Source organism: Neofelis nebulosa, chromosome 2 (assembly GCF_028018385.1).
Source record: "Neofelis nebulosa isolate mNeoNeb1 chromosome 2, mNeoNeb1.pri, whole genome shotgun sequence".
Taxonomy (NCBI): Eukaryota; Metazoa; Chordata; class Mammalia; order Carnivora; family Felidae; genus Neofelis; species Neofelis nebulosa.
The window spans coordinates 150924920-150943591 of record NC_080783.1 but is presented as its reverse complement, the minus strand read 5'-3'; the positions used below and the strand labels follow the sequence as shown (position 1 = coordinate 150943591).

General features: G+C 36.9%; 1 protein-coding gene across 9 annotated transcripts in view; it reads right to left on the bottom strand.

The window, feature by feature from the left end:
- Window positions 1-560: 560 nt before the first annotated feature.
- SSX2IP (SSX family member 2 interacting protein) overlaps window positions 561-18672 on the bottom strand; it is a 43573-nt gene continuing 25461 nt past the window's right edge. For 6 of the 9 annotated variants that reach the window (XM_058716784.1, XM_058716779.1, XM_058716781.1 and 3 more), the window contains 9 exons: window positions 17097-17232; window positions 15207-15282; window positions 14947-15136; window positions 11434-11584; window positions 9578-9714; window positions 9077-9250; window positions 5272-5386; window positions 4575-4740; window positions 561-1421 (listed from right to left, as the gene is read on the bottom strand). In XM_058716784.1, the coding sequence (XP_058572767.1) occupies window positions 1247-1421; window positions 4575-4740; window positions 5272-5386; window positions 9077-9250; window positions 9578-9714; window positions 11434-11584; window positions 14947-15136; window positions 15207-15282; window positions 17097-17232 (1320 nt within the window). In that variant the 3' untranslated portion in view covers window positions 561-1246. The remainder of the gene's footprint in view (window positions 1422-4574; window positions 4741-5271; window positions 5387-9076; window positions 9251-9577; window positions 9715-11433; window positions 11585-14946; window positions 15137-15206; window positions 15283-17096; window positions 17233-18672) is intronic. The other 3 variants (XM_058716785.1, XM_058716787.1, XM_058716786.1) reach the window with 3 other exon arrangements.

Here is an 18672-nt window from a genome sequence, read left to right as displayed (position 1 = left end):
TTACAGTATCTAGCTAGAACTGGGATCTGTATAGGCTTCTATGTACAAAGACAAACAGGGTTAGGCACTGAAGCTTTTTGATACAAATTCTGGGAAAGAACCTGGGCCTACATTTATTATCATCGATAACAAGAAGAAACATGCAATCAGTTCTGGAAATGAGATGACACAAGTTTATCCAGAGTATTATATTTGGATAAAATCTGATGCTTTTTACATTGTCAGATTTCTTTATCATTAGTGGCAAACACTCCATTGAAAAATTATTTAAAAATTACTGGCAACTATACAAAGCCCGAGCTGGTACAGATGTTGCAGTGCTAGTCCCCATCCAGTAAAGAGAAGATCACCATTCTGATATCTTAAATATCTTCTATCATCCCACGTATCTTAAACCAATATTCTTAACTTGTTTTATTCAAGGGTACTTATCTTGCCTCTATTATCCTATAATCAAAAGTCCTTTGAAAAATTATAATATCCTACATATATAAAAGTCTACTGCTGTAGAAATCTCAAAAATGTAATATCAGTAATGTTATTTATCTGAAGAAGTCAGCTTCATGGAACAGCTTTTGAGTATTTATTGCTCAGATGCATTCAAAAAATTCTTAAACATAATGTGGCAATGGCTCTAATACATCTGTAAACAGAATACCACTAAAAAAATTTTATTGGCATGAAATACTATAATTATGGATGTGTAAAATTTTTAAATCTTAAAGCCTCTTAACATAATCATGTATATCTATGTACAAAACATACATAAATTTCACTTTATTTAAAACATATGAAAGAGGAAATTTCAAATCACACTAAACATAATAAATATAGAACTTGCTTTGTTAAAAATCTACAGTATACATTCAAGTAAAGGCTAAACTTCCAATGCCAACTATATAGGAGACAAAATTAAACATTTACAATAATCAGTTTCCTAAAAGTGCTATTTTTAATACCTATAAGAGGAAACTCATTCTAGTGCTTCTGTTTTCGACCAAACATATACATTCCTTTATTCACAGAACCAGATGCTTCTGTTACTAAAAATACATTATCCAAAGCTTTTATATCCTTTTAAATAGATTTAACATTTTAGCTCTTTGGGGGAGGAACAGGAAAGTCCAAACAAACAACTCAGACCACCTTAAATTAGTAGAGATGACTGACTTTATGACACACCCTGTTGCAACTTAGATGTGAAATCTGATGAACGTGTTAATGAAAACAGTTCCAGTCCACACGTCTAAGGTAAGTCATCTTTTTCTACATGGGAGTTGGTGTAGGTCAAGGAGCACCCACTATAGCAACCTTCCTGTGACTCAGGTCTCGATGCCATGCTCCACTTCTGATTTGCACATTCTCTTCCAACCTGATTTGGTTTAGTTTCTTCAGGAGTTATATTCGGTACGTTGACTGAACTATTAGGAAAAGAAAGGCAGATCTTAATAATCGTCTCCTCTTTCTTTTATACTTAAGCTAGGCTTGAATGTCTAAAGTCAGATTGCTCCCTTGTCCGATGCTAAGTCAATTGTGAAGATACACAGATAGGGAACAAAGAGATGTTTCAAAATGGCCTAATTTATCACTTTTATCGTATCTATCCAGCTATTATTTTTCTGTTTACCCACTTATTTTATTTATCTCTTTGGTTTACTCTGAAGCGCTCTACCCAACTAATGCCTAAGTCAGATACAGGACACGTGGGCTTTGAAAGCCAATGTCCCTCCATGTCCCCATCTTCCTGCCACTATTTTGTAATCTGTTTTTTTATATACACATCCATTTGTACACGCACGTTTTCCTCTACCCACCCATTTACCCACACAGCTATTTAATGAGTGCCTACAAAAGTAGTAAGGAGTCCAGACTCTGAAGTCAGATGGTTTAGGTCCGTACACCAGCTGAACCACTTACTATGTCACTGTTTCTTCAGCTTCCTCAGTTGTAAAATGGAAATAATAATAGTATCTATCTCACAGGGTTGGATGGAACTGAGTTAACACACATTAAGTGCATACACCAGTGCTGAATTAATTGTAAGTGTCAGGGAGTAACACTCTTAGGTTCTGAATGTGGACACAGCTGCTACCCTTCAATGACACAATCTGAGAGCTATGCTCTGTGATCATCTCAAAACAAAAATAGCTGGTTAAATGATTACTTTCGAATCTAAAGGGTTAAGCCAACAAATAATATATTTTTATCAACTGAGTATCTTTTTTCCCCAAAAACGGGTTTTTCCCCCCTAAATGTGCATTTTTTGTGACTTTGGTTTACTAACTCAACCTCGATGTGGCAATCATCTTATTACAAACCCAGATCTAAGGTGCTTCAGGAGCAAGGAGTCCAAATTTTCCAAATAACTTAAAATTTTAAGAACTATGTCAAGCTGCAACAGCTTCTCTCCTGAAACTAGTTACACAACTCTTTTCTGTGTTTTATATTCAGAGGCCAGTAACCACAAATATTAATAGCTCAATGGAGCTTCTTGATGCTCAAAAGTTCTATTTCTATGCCACTGATGTTGTTTAGTGTAGCCCTTGGAATATATGAAACAGAAAAGCACTTTTATAAACCATTTATATTTACATATATTTTTATGTTTATAGCCTGCTGAGGGCTTATAATGGACCAAGTACTGTTTTAAATGCTTTATATGTATCATCACTGAAATCTCATAACCCCCTATTATATAGGTACTAAATGTTGGACTTATCTTTACTAAACACAAAATAATGTCTTCAAGGAATGTTATGTCAAATATTTCATAACTAAAAATTAGATTTAAAAGAATTTTAGACACATAAAAATAACCAAGACAAATGCTATGTTCTCTCTCAGATATAAGAATGTATTATTTGAAAATGGTGACTAGAATTTGTTATTTACATAGAGCACTCTAATTGGTCAAATTTGGGAGCTTAATAACACTCCGTATGAGAAAATACTCTGAACTTACAGTATCTTTTGATTGTAAATTCAACTTTCACTTCCGATACTCCCCCCATTAGTCAGTCTGTTGGCTGAAAAGCAAAATATATCCCAAATCCAGTCATTTCTACCTTCACGTTATGACCCTTGTCTAAACTACCGTCACCTCACCTTGACTCCATTAATGTCTCCTAACTGCATCTCCTGACCTACAGGACTCACTCCTACAGTCTGTTTTCCAAACAATAAAACAGTCATCTTTTCAAAACATATCTTTTCCACTGCTTACAAATCTCCAATGCTTTATCTCTTGCCCTTAGAACAGTATCTGACCTACAAATAGAGATTGAAAGACTTTACAAATGAGGGGCACCTGGGTGGATCAGTCAGCTGAGCGTCTAACTCGTGATGTCTGACTTGTGATTTTGGCTTAAGTTATGATCCCAGGGTTGTGGGATCAAGTCCCGTGTTGGGCTCCGTGCTGAGGGTGGAGCCTGCTTAAGATTCTTTCCCTCTGCCCCTCTCCCCTGCTCTCATGCGTGCTCCCTCTCAAAAACAAAAACAAAAACAGCAACAAAAAAAACCTTACAAATGAACTGCCAGGTGTGTGTATGTGTATGGGGGCAGCAGAGTGGGGTTATGTATGAACAACACGGTCATAAGTTGGTAATTGTTGAAGCCGGGTGATGGCTATAAAGGGCACCATGACCTTATTCTCTCTACATTGGTATATATTTGAACTCTTGCATAATAAACTTTTTAACCCTACTCCCCCAGGACCTTACAGGATGTGATCCTTGCCTACCTCCCACTACTAACTACCTCCTACCTCTTGGTCTTGCTAGCTAACAACACTTGCCCTCCACAAACACACCAGTGACCTACACCTCAGGGGTCCCTACACTTGCCTGGAGGACTCTTCCCCAGGCTCTTTTTTGCCCCTCAATATTTAGAGTCTTAAACCTTTTAAAACTCAACAATATGTACAGTGTCTTATCCTTTTTAACCTTCATATTTTTGTTCTGAAATTCATTTATTTAACAATTCTTGGTCCGAGCGCTAGTAGGCTTCTTCAACACTTAGCTCCACACCAGTATCTCACTACCACAGGCAAGTGTGCCCCTGCTTTCTGGGGCACCTACCAAACTGGCACATCCTCATGCCACTGTCCTCTGCTTTGGTTAAAAAGGAAAGATCACCACCACACTTTCCAAGGTATCCCTTTGTTCTTTGCTATTCCTCTGTCGCTAGGAATGTTCTATCTACTTAATCTTGGAACAGGCTCTGAGGTAGAATATTGATATTATACCTTAGAATATGATTTAACAATTTGAGACAGAGAAAAATACCAAAATGCATCAGGTAATAGAAGTATGTGGGTTTCCTGGGGATAGGGAACAAATTTTTTAGCTCCCAGAAGACAGGGACCAGGATCTACTTTGTTTGCTACTGCATTCCCAGCACCTAACACTGCCCTTATATAATGGCTACCCAATAAATACTTGTAGAATGAATCAATCTACTAAATTCCTCTCCAAAGCCACTATTGTTGCTAACACTACAGATATGCCACCTTTCCCTCAGCAGTGCAACTCTAGCAATGGTACAGATATGTGCAAAGATCACCCATAGACCAATACCTATGTTCAGATGCACAGGAACGAGTCTGGCAAAAGTCTGAAGTAGAAGGAGAAGTGGGAAGAGACTTAGTAAGTTTAGATGTGCAAACTGGAGACCCGTTAGACATATTCTGAGGCTTCTTTTGCTGTGGCCTTGAGTGCATTGTAAGACTGTCCCGATCAGAACCTGTTAAAAGAAAGAAGAAAAAAAGGCAGTCCCTATGGTGAGGTATCAAATATAGTGAAGGTGATTAACTATGATCACCTGAAGGGTAGTGAGGTGTGAGATAGAACAAGTTAATGTGGGTGTTCACTCGAGCCCTTGACTCTAGTCTTGTTAATCTTGCCATCTCTTATGCATATTCCATAAACATTTAGAAGGATTTAGTTTTAAAAATATTTGGTGATCTCCAGGGGTGCCTGGATGGCTCAGGTGGTTAAGTGCCTGACTTGGTTTCGGCTCAGGTCACGATCTTGCGGTTTTGTGAGTTTATGCCCCACATTGGGCTGTGCGTTGATGGTGCAGAACCTGCTTGGGATTTTCTCTCTCTCTCTCTCTCTCTCTCTGCCCCTCCCCTACTAACGCTGTGTCTTTCTCAAAATAAACTAAAAAAAAAATTTTTTTTAAGTATTTGGTGATCCCCAAAGTTTTATATTAATAATTTACAGTATTTTATTGACATGCACTTTCAGATTAAAGGGTTAATGGAGTACTCACTTCCTGAGAAGGCACTGAAAAGTTTCATATTTTCTGAGTTCTGGTGGTCAAAGGTAGTCATATTTAAAAACTGTTGCTTTAACCAACTGGCTCTTTCTTCTTCAAATGCCTTTCTCTGTCATAACAAGCAAACCAAAGAAATACTGATCAGTATTTCAACATTCACACCGGTGCCACTTCCCATGATTTCTGTAGCTGTTGGTGTTTGCTTTCTGGCTACCATCTATATTTTGTAAGTCAAATGAATTAACCTAAAAAACTAAGAAAAACTTCATTTAAGAAAATCGTATTTAAAAAATAAAAATTGGGCAGAAAACATGAATAGACACTTCTCTAAAGAAGACATCCGGATGGCCAACAGGCACATGAAAAGATGTTCAACGTCGCTCCTCATCAGGGAAATACAAATCAAAACCACACTCAGATATCACCTCACGCCAGTCAGAGTGGCCAAAATGAACAAATCAGGAGACTATAGATACTAGAGAGGATGTGGAGAAATGGGAACCCTCTTGCACTGTTGGTGGGAATGCAAATTGGTGCAGCCACTCTGGAAAACAGTGTGGAGGTTCCTCAGAAAATTAAAAATAGACCTACCCTATGATCCAGCAATAGCACTGCTAGGAATTTATCCAAGGGATACGGGAGTACTGATGCATAGGGGCACTTGTACCCCAATGTTTATAGCAGCACTCTCAACAATAGCCAAATTATGGAAAGAGCCTAAATGTCCATCAACTGATGAATGGATAAAGAAACCGTGGTTTATATACACAATGGAGTACTAGGTGGCAATGAGAAAGAATGAAATATGGCCCTTTGTAGCAACGTGGATGGAACTGGAGAGTGTGATGCTAAGTGAAATAAGCCATACAGAGAAAGACAGATACCATATGGTTTCACTCTTATGTGGATCCTGAGAAAGGTAACAGAAACCCATGGGGGAGGGGAAGGGAAAAAAAAAAAAAAAAAAAAAAAAGAGGTTAGAGTGGGAGAGAGCCAAAGCATAAGAGACTGTTAAAAACTGAGAACAAACTGAGGGTTGATGGGGGGTGGGAGGGAGGGAAGGGTGGGTGATGGGTATTGAGGAGGGCACCTTTTGGGATGAGCACTGGGTGTTGTATGGAAACCAATTTGACAATAAATTTCATATATTAAAAAAAATAAAATAAAATAAAATAAAAATAAAAATTTACCCATCTCACCTAAAAACCAACTGTTATTTTCACATCTATTTTAAATAAATTCAAATGGATAATGCAAAGAAAAAAGATAGCACATTAGAATTTTTGAACACACAGAACATTGTAAGTATAAAATTACAAATGACAGAAAAATACCCACTGTAAATTAATCACGTGAGAAAAAGAAGCTATGACCTCACCAGGCATCGCTCTCAGCCTCCAACCATCTACCAGCACCGGCAGCCACCACCACTAAACCACAAGAGGGCACACGTCAGACCTTCCCCTTCCCAACAGCCAATGATAATCCTCAATTCTCCCTCATCCCTCAGGTCTCTCGTGCTTCCTTCCCATCCTTCACTGGCCCCACTGACCAGAGGCAGACAGACTGTCTTGCAGAGAACTGGGAGTGGTACAAAAAGTAGCTAGAGGATCTCCCGGAATAGGACGGATACAGGGATTCAGAAAAAGGGTCCTGTAAGACAGGAGAAAATGCTGGCGCAAACGGATTTTATTTTCCGAGAAAGGTAGCTATTGATAAGATCAATTTTCACAAGTGTGGAGGAAACCCATGTCAGCTAAACAGCATATATCTTTCATTCATAAACACTAATACAAAATCATGCGTCCCCAGACATTTGAAGAAAACGAAGAGCATGAAAGAAAAAGAGCCAACATAAAGAGACCTGACTATAGGTAACAGTTCAAGAGCCTTTCGAAAAAATATTCTAACACAAATGACCAGATTTATGAACACCTGTAAAATAATATAATGCTCTACAAAAAGAAAAAAAATGAGGACACCAAAGACTTGAAAGATAAATTCTAAAATAAAAACTCCTTGGATGAAATGAAAGGTTAAAACTGATGGTGCTGAATATCAGGTTGGTGATGTACAAGATAAAGGTGAGAGAATACCCTTAAATTCAGGACATAAAGTCAACCTATGGATGTAGTCAGAAGGCCAACCATTTGTCTAATAGAAATGTTTGAGAATGCAAGGGAAAAAATACAGAATCAAAGAAAATATTCCAAATTGAAGAAATACAGTGTCTTCAGGCTAAATTACCTAGATATATCCTCATAAAATTTTGGAACTTTAAGAATATAAAAAGGAGAAAAGAAGAAGAGAAGGAAAAAAATAAAGCACAGGATTATCTACAAAGTATTGCCTGTAAGTTATATGATAATCGGGCTGCTTATTAGCCAAACCAAACAGCAGAAGAAATGGAATAATGGGAAACTGAATTCTATATGCAGCCAAACCAATCACCTATGAGTGCAGAATTCAGAATATTTTTTACTCATACAATACTTACAAAAAAATTACTCAAGAAGCTAATACAGCAAATTGAAAAAGGAACCCAAGAAAGTAGATAGTGTGAGCTACAAACTGAATGTGATTCAGGAAATCCTAAGCTATAAAGAAAGTCAAAAGATTCACTACACAGTGGTACACGAAAGATTCTCTCCAAGGTGGCAAAGTCTTACTAACATAGAGTATTTTCTATGTGATCAAACATATTAGTAGGTTACAGAATGAATAGTATTTACAGAATCATGATGTCATCAATGTTTTTCCATTTTTAAGTCTCAACCTTAAAGTACATACACCTGGATTACACTGTAGGGCAGAGGACAAATGTGGTAACACCCAACGATGAGAAATAATAACCATAGACAAAACTTGGGAAGTAGAAGGGCAAGAGAAGGGGAACAAGGGTAAGTACAAGAATGTCTTCATCTTTCATTGCGGGGATATGGTACTGCCTCAAGTCAAGCACACGTGAAATGCAAGCATCAAACATATTATTTAAAAAAGTCAACCAAAAGAAACCATTTTTTAAAAGTGGTTTTAAAAAAGTATGAAGTATGTATGAAGAAGTCATATATAGAGATGAGGAACAGCATAGATGGGAGTTGCGGTAAGGACACTACATTCCTTATCTTTCATAGCCGGGAATCAATAGATTGTTATCAAGAAAACAAAAGCTGAAATACACTAAGGTTAAAACAGTACTTCTCAGAAGAACTACGAAGTTCAAACAGTGGTGACTTCTGAGGAATGAAACTGGTGGTAAGAATGGAGGACATTAGTTCAGTTTGTGGTTTTTTGTAGGAGTTATTTTTTAAACCATGTTCACACATTACTTGTGTAACTTTTGAAAGGGAAATACGTAGGTTAATATATCGTTAAGTCAAAAAGCAAGCTGTAGAAGGTGTATGCACACATCCCTGGGTGAGGGGGAGAGGGAGAACTTTTGTACTGCTTTTTGATGCCCACGGACAGTGGGAAGATAACAAATGTCCCAGAGAGATCTCCTGTGTGAAGCTAAACACTGACCAGTAGAAAGCCAACCAGAAGGGGATAATGGATGCTTAGAGTTTTCCAAAAAAAAAAGTTTCAATTCCCAAATCTGGTAAAGGCAAAACGACACCCTTCTATAATAGTTCACATGCTTACAATCCTTTCCAGTTTGTTATTTATAAGATCGCTGGTGAAATACTTTAGGGAACAACTGGATGGCAAAAAAACAATGAAAGCAGAACTTCGATACATTCTGCCGGGCCTCCCCAGAACTTGCAAAAGCTCTACAAGGAAAGTTAATTGTTTAAGATACCTCCAATCCTAGGCGGATAGCCGCTTCTGTAAAGCTTCGTCTTTCCTTTTCAAAATTCTTTTTTTGCTCTCTAAATAGGGACCACTCTTCCTTGAGGCGCTCCTTTTCTTCCAACAAGTAGCAGTCTCGAAGCAGTGAAGTGGTGTCGTCATCACATGCAGTAGCAAGCTGCTGCTATTAAATTTTAAAACATAGTAAGTTCCAGAAGATCCCCGCAGCACCCCCAGTTAAAGCAAGGGATGGCAGGTCAAACTTTTGGGGAAGGACAGAAATGATGAAGAATCAGCAAGTTAATGGAGGACTCTCATTTTCCACTTGGCAAAGCCCCGCCTCAGGAATTGTACATAACGTCCCTGTTAGTAAGCCCAGAACTTAGTTTAAAGCAGAAAAATGTCAAATACTACGTATCTTCTGAAATAAAGGAATAAAAATCTAGTAAGATTCAGTAAAATCCTGGCCCTTTACAGGGGAAAACAGCTTTAAAAGGTAACTCACATTTACCTGTAAAAGCTGCTGCTGAGTTTTAATCATTTCTTTACACTGTTGAATTTCCAACTCGAGTTTTTCAGTTTCTTGTTCGTGGTCTTGTCGTGAGATTACGTCTTCATCATTGAAACCTTCTAAGTGTACCTTTGAAACTAACATAAAACCAGTAATTTGACATAGGTTTTACAGCCTCCACTCAGTTTATGGGGCGCCTGGGTTGCTCAGTCAGTTAATAGTCCGACTTTAACTCAGGTCATGATCTCACAGTTGGTGCGTTCGAGCCCCACATTGGGCTCTGTGCTGACAGGTCAGAGCCTGGGGGCTGCTTAGGATTCTGTGTCTCCCTCTCTCTCTGCCCCTCCCCCAGCTGGTGCTCTCTCTCTCTCAAAAGTAAATGTTAAAAAAATTTAAAAAAAAAAAAGCTCTCAGAATTTTTCTAGAATCTCAACAGGTTTTCTAAAAGGTACCTATTCCCTTTGCCCTCTAAAAATTTCATAAGCTATAATAATAAAATTAAATTTATGGTATTTTACCACCATGAAAAAATTTAAAAAGCAAAGCAACTATAAGGGATTCAGGACAACTACAAATTCATACTATTTTTGGACTCAAATGATATCTTTACTAGTTCTGCTATGAACATTTAATTTGTAATCTGTATTTATTCAAGATTATGTCCTAATTAAAAACGGACAACCTATATTCACAGAGGAGAAAAATAATTAACAAATTCATAAACTACTTTCAACACTTCTTCAAAGATCAATGCAGCACTACAAATCTTGCTCTCCAGTATTAAATTTAACAAATAAAAAGTCCAAATATACTTGCTATTTACTAATAGACTGGGACTGAAATCAACAAAATCTCATGTAAATTAATTTTGGTACAGAATTTTGTTGATTAGTCTTTACTACTAAAGACAACTGTCAGTGAGTTTGTGACTTCTGACATTTAGAATAAATTTTCTTTCAACAGACTTCATTTACTGAGCAGAAACCTTAATTTTCTTGGTTTAAAAGCATGCAACCTTCAAAAAATATAAAATGTTAAGAATACATTCATCAATGTAAATTTATACTATCTACGGTGACAGGAAATGGTGTCTAAAATAATACACTCTTAAGTGAAAAAAAGTGTAGAAAGAATACATAGTATTCGGTTTTTGTTTTTCATATACTTATATATTTTTTTCATGTGTTTGTTTGCTTATTTATTTATTTACTTATTTATTCAAAGAGGGAGAGCACAAGAGAAGCCCAACACAAGGGCTTGATCCCACAATCCTGGAATCATGACCTAAGTCGAAATCAAGAGTTGGACGCTCAAATGACTGAACCACCCAGGTGTCCTGTTTTTTTATATATTTTTAAATAAATTTTGTAAATGCCTACAGAAAAATCAAGAAAGATATGCACCAAACTGTTGAGTGTTAGCTATAGGGAACAGAAACCTGAATATTCTACTTCATATACTTCCTAATTGATACTTTAAACCTCTATTATCTTGAAAATAATTTAAAAATAAATTATTAGGAACCTAGAAGTATGCAAGTATCTAGAAATAATAAGCAACAGGTTTATATTTATACCACATCATGATTAATAATTCTTAATTTCCAAGATTTAGTAAGACACTCAGTTCACTTCATTCAACTGTATACTGCACTCAGAGAAAGATTCACTCTGAAGGCAAAGTATTTTCTCAGTGGGGTTCAAACCTCACCTCTAGAAGTAGATAGAAGCTTGATTATCAAACTACCAAACTGAGTTCGAGTACTTCACAGCTGAGCCCATAACGTGGCTTTCTAAGTGACTGAAATTAACAGCTGAGTGTCAACTCACTTTGCATGCACTGAGACAGTAAGTTACCTTGGTTATCAAGCTTTTCTACATGACTTTTCAAAATTCTCCACTGCTTTCTGATGCTGTTGGTAAGCTGCTCTCTCACAGTTTCACAGGAAAGGTCCCACATACTCTCCCTACTCAGTTCCCCAGCATCTTCCTCAGCATCAGAGATAACCTACAAGCGAGAGAGGTGAAAGGGAAAGACCAGTATCTTAAAATGGCTCTAGATACTCAGGCAGTAGTAATTATCAGAGATCCTTATCAAAATCATTTCTGCACCATATCTTAAGCATATGTGACCTAATATTTAAGATAGAAATTGTCCAATTCAAGTCTCTTCAAATGTGAATTTGAATCTAGTGATGAGAGTCAAGGAGCTGTGTGAAGAAGTTATTCATTACTTGTCCAGTGATGTGTTAGATGCTCTCATATATTAATTAACCCTCAAATCATGTTATAATGTGGGAAAAATGAGGCTTTCAGAAGTAGACACACTGCCCGATATCACACAGCCAAGAGGCAGATTGGAGATCTGAAGTTAGATCAACTTATCTCCAGTCCTAGGCTGTTTAAATAAATAAACCAGTGAAGTTATCTACAAAGTAACTGTGAATCCTATTTTTTTCGTATAATTTTTAAAAAATAAAACCAGAGATTATTTTCCTTTTTACTCTACCAGCACATTAATCATAGGAAAATACAGCAACCACGGACATATGATCACACAGAATCAAAGCAGGATAAAGAACATAGGAAAACAGTATTAAAATATATCGAAATAATCTATAGCTACATAAACAATAATATATATTATTAGACAATAATAATATGTATATAATGTGCAGGTATATATACATATATTATATATATATGCAGATATATATATATGTCTGCATAACAATCTGCATGGTCCTATTTTATTATTAACATCCAAGAAAGTGGACAGAGATCTACTTTACTAAACTGAACAGTAAATATCTTGCTGGGGGAAAAAAGAAAAAACATAGAAGATGAGAAGAAATGCTGGTTAGGCTGTTCCTGCATGCAGATGCAGCAGGAATGAGCGAGTGACTCAGTGTGGAGAGCTGTATCAATAGTGTGAGGTCAGCAATGGCTGCCAAAGTCAAGGTCTCCCAGGGGAAGCAGGTTGGGGGAGGGCCCAGCGTGGAGCTCACTATGACTCTGCTTCTTGCCAATCAATCCTCTGGAGCTACTTGCCAGTAATTCTTCCAAGAAGCTATACCTTCTATGTGTTAAAGCATACCAGAATACTATAAATCCATTACTTAAAACATTAATAATAATAATCGCTTAACACTCCCCAGACTAAATTAAATGCTGAAACCACAAAATGAAAATAAAAAGTTACCTTGAATCTTGGGTATATATTTTGGCTACAATTAAGTAAGAAAATAACTAATAAGTGAAACCTGAATGGTACCTAGGCATTCTAAGGTTATACCTTACTCCCTTACTAAAATGCTCCAAAGTCCTTAAAAGGACTGATTTAAATTATAAGAGAAAAAAGATCTAGAAAAACAGACTTTTTAAAACCAAGAAATCTACTTAATTAAGGGTACTTCTCCAAACTTAAACATTTGCATTATTAAGAATTACACAGGATACTAACCCACTGGATGAGTGGCGGTGAGGAGAGGGAAATTTAAGTATCTGAGGAAGGTCTCCTTGATTTACTACTTACTCTTGCTGACTGAAAGCTGGTACTGTTTGTAAAGGTTGGGCCAAAACCTGAAGAAACTACAGGAGTAACAGAAACTATGCTAGCTCTGGGAAGGCATTTGTGGATTTTCACAATGAACCAAAAAGTGATAGACTTTGAGAGAAAAGGCTAACTCAATATAAAGGTCAAGAAGGTCCCAAACTGGAGAGTTTAAAAAGAACATCTAGGTAATGATTTTTTTTTTTTTTTTTTTTCTGAGAGAGAGAGAGAGAACGCATGTGTGCAAGTGAGCGAGGGGCAGAGAGAGAGAAAGAGCATCCCAGGAGGGGCAGAAAAGAGAGAGAGAGAATCAAGGCTCGAACTTATGAACTGTGAGATCATGACCTGAGCTGAAGTCAGATGTTTAATGACTGAGCCACCCAGGTGCCTCAGATAATGATTTTTTTTAAAAAGAAAGAAAAAAAGAGGTAGAAGAGGGTAGGCTTATCAGCAGGACTGATCTGTGACACCACAAAGTAAACAGTCCCCAAATGTAGGTTTAAAAACAAGTTCTGATGGACTTGCTGACAATTAGCATTTTCCATCAACATTGCTATTTTCAGATTTTAGTTACTTGGTTGAATCCGGAATTTAAACATGGAAAGCAATTAAGTTAAAAGAAGTTTTCACCACGATGTGACTTGTTCTTTCAGACCTCTGCACGTATCATTCCCCTTGCATCACATGCTTTCTACTCCTAAAACATACACCTACTTATTTTTAAGAACCAACTCAAATTCACTTGCTCTCTGATGCCTTCCTTGACTGCCTCACTTGCTTTGTTCTGCACACTGCACCACCCTATTATAGCTCTTAACAAGTTTAACAGTTACTTTTCTACATGCCCCTTCTCCCCAGAAGAGCTTCTGAAGAATGCAATGGACTGAATGTGTTCTCTCAAATCTGTGTTGAAATCCTAACACCCAATGTGTGGGTATGCGGAGGTGGGGCCTCTGGGAAGTGAGTAGGCCATGAAAAGTAGAGCCCTCGCGAATGGGAGGAGTGCCCCTACAAAGGGATTCTGGTGAGCAATCCTCCTGTTTCTGGGCATGTGAGGGTACAAGGAGTCAGCAATCTGCAACCTGGAAGACATCTCTCACAGACACTGGCCCTATGGGCACCTAGATTTTTGAACTTCCCGGCTCCAGAACTGTAAAAAATAAATTTCTGTTGTTTTTAACCACCTAGTCCATGGTAGTTTGTTATAACAGCCCTAACTAAGACAAAGGAAAAAGTCAAAGTCCTTTTAGCTTTTTCTTTCCAGGGACCAGACAGCAAATTTATGGACTGAATGATTAGCTGGTTCCCAAAGTTAATAAATGTTTCACTCTCTGGAAAGCAAAGCATGCTTAAACACATAACACCTCAACTAAACTACTTAGAGGATATTCAGCACAGTACTTAAATACATGAACTCTGGGGTAAGGCAGACTTGGATTTAAATCCTGATTTTGTCCTGTGTGATACTAGGTTAATTAGACTAAGGTGCCTCAGTTTCCTCAGCTATAAAATGGGGGATAATTATAATATGAAAAGCATCAAATTTTAAGAATGAAACGAGACAATGCTCATAAAGAGCTTAACACAGTGTTTTGGGAAAAGATCAAGTCCTTGGAAAATCATCTCCTTCATTTCCCAGGGCATGTCTAGAAACATACCGGACAATTTTTTGGGTTGTCACAGTGATTGGGGGTAGTACAGCAGTGAGTGTCCTGTCCAAAACACCAGTAATGTCCCCCACTGGGAATACCTATCTAATGTTTTAATTGTTCGACTCAGCAATCCAAAACTGTATTAGAGAGGAAAGAGCCACTTACAGTTCCTGTACTATCATCTGCTCTTTCTCTAGGTTTCTGCTTTTGGGGAGAAAGAAGAGAAATCATTTCCTTTTTCATTTGCTGAAGAACCTTCTTAAGTTCAGCATTTTCCATTAGGATTTGTTTCTGACGATATTCATAATCATTCAAGAGAATTTTATACATTTCATCTTCATTCCTGAGAAAGAAACTGTCAGCATGAAAATGCAGTTATAGAAAGAAAAGTCTGATGAAATGTATCAATTTAAATTGGAACTTACCTGGCCTCAGTTTTACCCGTCCTCCAGGAGCCTCTTTTTCCATCAGCTCTCCCCACATAATTTAAAACTTCCATAGCTACAAACATGAACATGCAAAACAAAACCAATTCTTAACATACATATAAGTGTATAAAACCCTAACACACTATATACATACTGGAGACCTAAGTCAACCTGGTGCAGATTAGGATTTGGGCTCAGAAAGTCCAGGATTTCAAGTTCCAGTTCTCCATTACTGATAAACACTGAGATCTTGACAAGTTATTTACCTGCTAAGCCTGTTTCTTCATCAATACAGTGGGAATAATGAAAATATCTACCAAAGAGTTGTTGTGAAGAGTAAAAGATGTTGTTAAAACACTTAAAGTACTTGATAAATATTACATTATCATTATTAATTTTATCTTCGGGGTTGGCAAACTATGGCCTGCAGGCCAGATGCCTGATTTTTGAAATAAAGTTTTATTACAACACAGCCACACCATTTGTTTATATACTCTTACACCACAAGTGCAGGGATGAATAGCTGTGACAAAAGGCCACAGACTCCACAAACCTGAACACATTTACTATTAGAATCTTTATAGAATAAGTCTGCCAAGCCCCGCGTTGTCATCATCATCAAAGGAGCCAAAGCCCCTGACAGTATTAATTTCTCTTCTATCCTAGGGGGAGACGGAAGCAGTTGGCATAAGAAGGAAAGAGGATGACAGTAAGTTACTGTAGCTTTAGGCTTAATAAAATCATTATGAAAATACCACTTCCAGTTAGGTTTGGACTAGAAGACAGCCAGATTCCCACCAAATAAGAGCTCTGTTACCAGAGTTAAATCTTCAATAAACTTCTCTAATTAGTACACTTCATACTGCCGGCATTTCATCTTGCTCTTTATTTAATTCACGGATGAACGTGAGGTTAACCAATGAAGTTTAAGTTTGATTACCTAAAGATTTCCCACCTTGTCTTAATAGCTTACCACACTTCCATTTTTCAGTAATGTTTAAAATAAGATAGCTGAATAACTGAGTCAATAGTGAGCTGCCTGCTGACAGCGGACACGGCCCACCATGTGACAGCTTGGGACATCTGCTCATCAGCTGTCATGTCAGCAAATCCAACTGAGCTCCGTTTCTGAAACCACGGTTTAGGGTATTACTGTAGCATGCAGGTTAGAGGACAACCTGCAGCCCATGTGGGAACCACTCTTCAATAACTAAATGCACACATTTCCTGTTCTGCATCTCACCAGGCCAGTAAAACCTTGCGTGTAGCTCGACTTTTGTGTGCATGGTTCTACTTTGTAATCTATGTCATGTACCTGAAATTATGCTTGGATGACGTAAGCTGTAAATTAATTTTCACAAGAGTAACACTAGAAAGAAAGAAAAAAAAAAACGTAGGCACAAACAAAAGCATAATGTCCACAGTCCCTTCTTTAGACCAGCTGCTTCAAAAATGCACAGCTACATTTAAAGGAAATGACATAGATGATTTGATGTGAAGAATAATCTTGCAAAGTTATTTCTAAAATCATATACTTTTTTTGGTACTCAGAAACTCATCTTGCCTTTTCATATTATCAGTTCTTTGCTATAGAAGATTAGAATATCCTCTGGCTTAGTTTTTTCTCTATGGAACCACAACTGCCGTATTAAAAAAAAATACGTAATTCTTATATGCAACTAAGGAAGCAAAGCAAAATTATTTACTTTTCACTAACGAGTTGTCTCAATTTCTAGTTTATGTGGATATATACCGTCTAGAGACATTTTATGCATAAAGCATAAAAATAACACTTCATGGGTTGTTGTGCTCTGTCTATTCACATTTCTTTCTTAGGATATTAGCTTATGCATTTACTTTGCTCTATCTCAGCCAGTTGTTTCTTACCTATTTTTTTATCCTTCTTGTTCATAACAAGTTGATGCAGACGCTCCTTTAATTTATTATATTCACGTTCTTTTCTCTTCATATCATGATTATATTGAGTAGCTCTACTTGCAATGATATTTTGTAATTTTTGTACCTGAAAAAAGCATTTTCCATCAAATGAGTCCCTTTATGATTGACAATCCCCCAGTTAAAATTTATAAATTCAAAAGAGAATAGAAGTCCTAGCATTCACCTCCTCATAAAATAGCTTACTCTAGGATTATTCTTTCTTCTCAATAACCACTGGAAATCACTTTGAAAAGTATCATTAAGTGAACCACAAAGTTTTTATTGTTTAATTCTGAAACTTCCAGAACTCATAACTTTCGAAATTATCTTTTTCTACCCTTTTTACTCTACATTTAGAGTCTGATCATTTAGAAGCCAGAAACTCTTACAGAAGTATGAAAGTGATCAGAGCTTCATCTGAAACAAGAATCAATTGATCATTTGTAGTGACTTCCTTACATTACTTACTTGAACCACTTTATTCCCTATAAATCTGTGACAAATTAGCCATAGCACATCACAGCATGTAAACAGGTTTATTTTTTTGTTTTGTTTTTAAACAGGTTCATTTATCTGATCACAAACAGTTCTCAAATTAGAGTAAGCCCAAATAGCAGACAGAATCCAGTTCAAATATTTGCTGAGTACCCACGATATGCCATGCCCTACTGTTCAATGTTTAGATCTACTATGGTTTCTCAGGCAACCCTTGATAGAAAGCATGTTCTATTCTATAATAACATTTTTAATCTCCGGTGAAGATGATCACATTTAACTCAATCCTTACTAAAGACTAACTACATTCAAACCACTTAAGTGTAATCAGCACATCAAGTCAACATTTTCTGGGAAATAACTCAAGAAAATGTATAAGCAATCTTGCAGTTTAACTAAGATATTTCATTATCCACTAACGGAATATATTACGAGTCAAATATGATAAAATCTGTCTAAATCACTATAAGGTCATTAAAGAAATATGCTCCCTTAGAAGTCCTTAATTATAGTTTAAAAAAACATACACAACACTGAAAATATTGTATTTTTACAGTTATCAAGTGGTCAGGGATCAAAAACTGCAGAGCAAGAACATAATGGTTTCTTCATATATAAATTAAAAAATAATTTCAAATGCATGAACTCTATAGATCTAAATACTAAGTAACCACTATAGCAGAAGTGAGATTATAATTATGGTATCATTAGCAACCAGAAATAAGATTTTTAAATGTGAATTCCTTTTTTTAAAAACCAATAACTCTTGTGTCCATTTAGTCAAGTAACTGCTTGACTGTATGAATAATGGATTTAAGATAAAGAAGAGGGATGCCAGATATTAAACAGAGATATAGCAGAGAATAAAAGATCTGCATTTAAAGCACCCCTGCCCCTCGGAAAAACTATCAATGCATTTGAGTCCAGGCAGACATTACAGGACACTGGCTGTCACAAGCTACGGACCACTACACTAAACCAAATGAATCCTCTTGGAGCAGGGATGACACAGAGAGTTCCTGACCTCAGT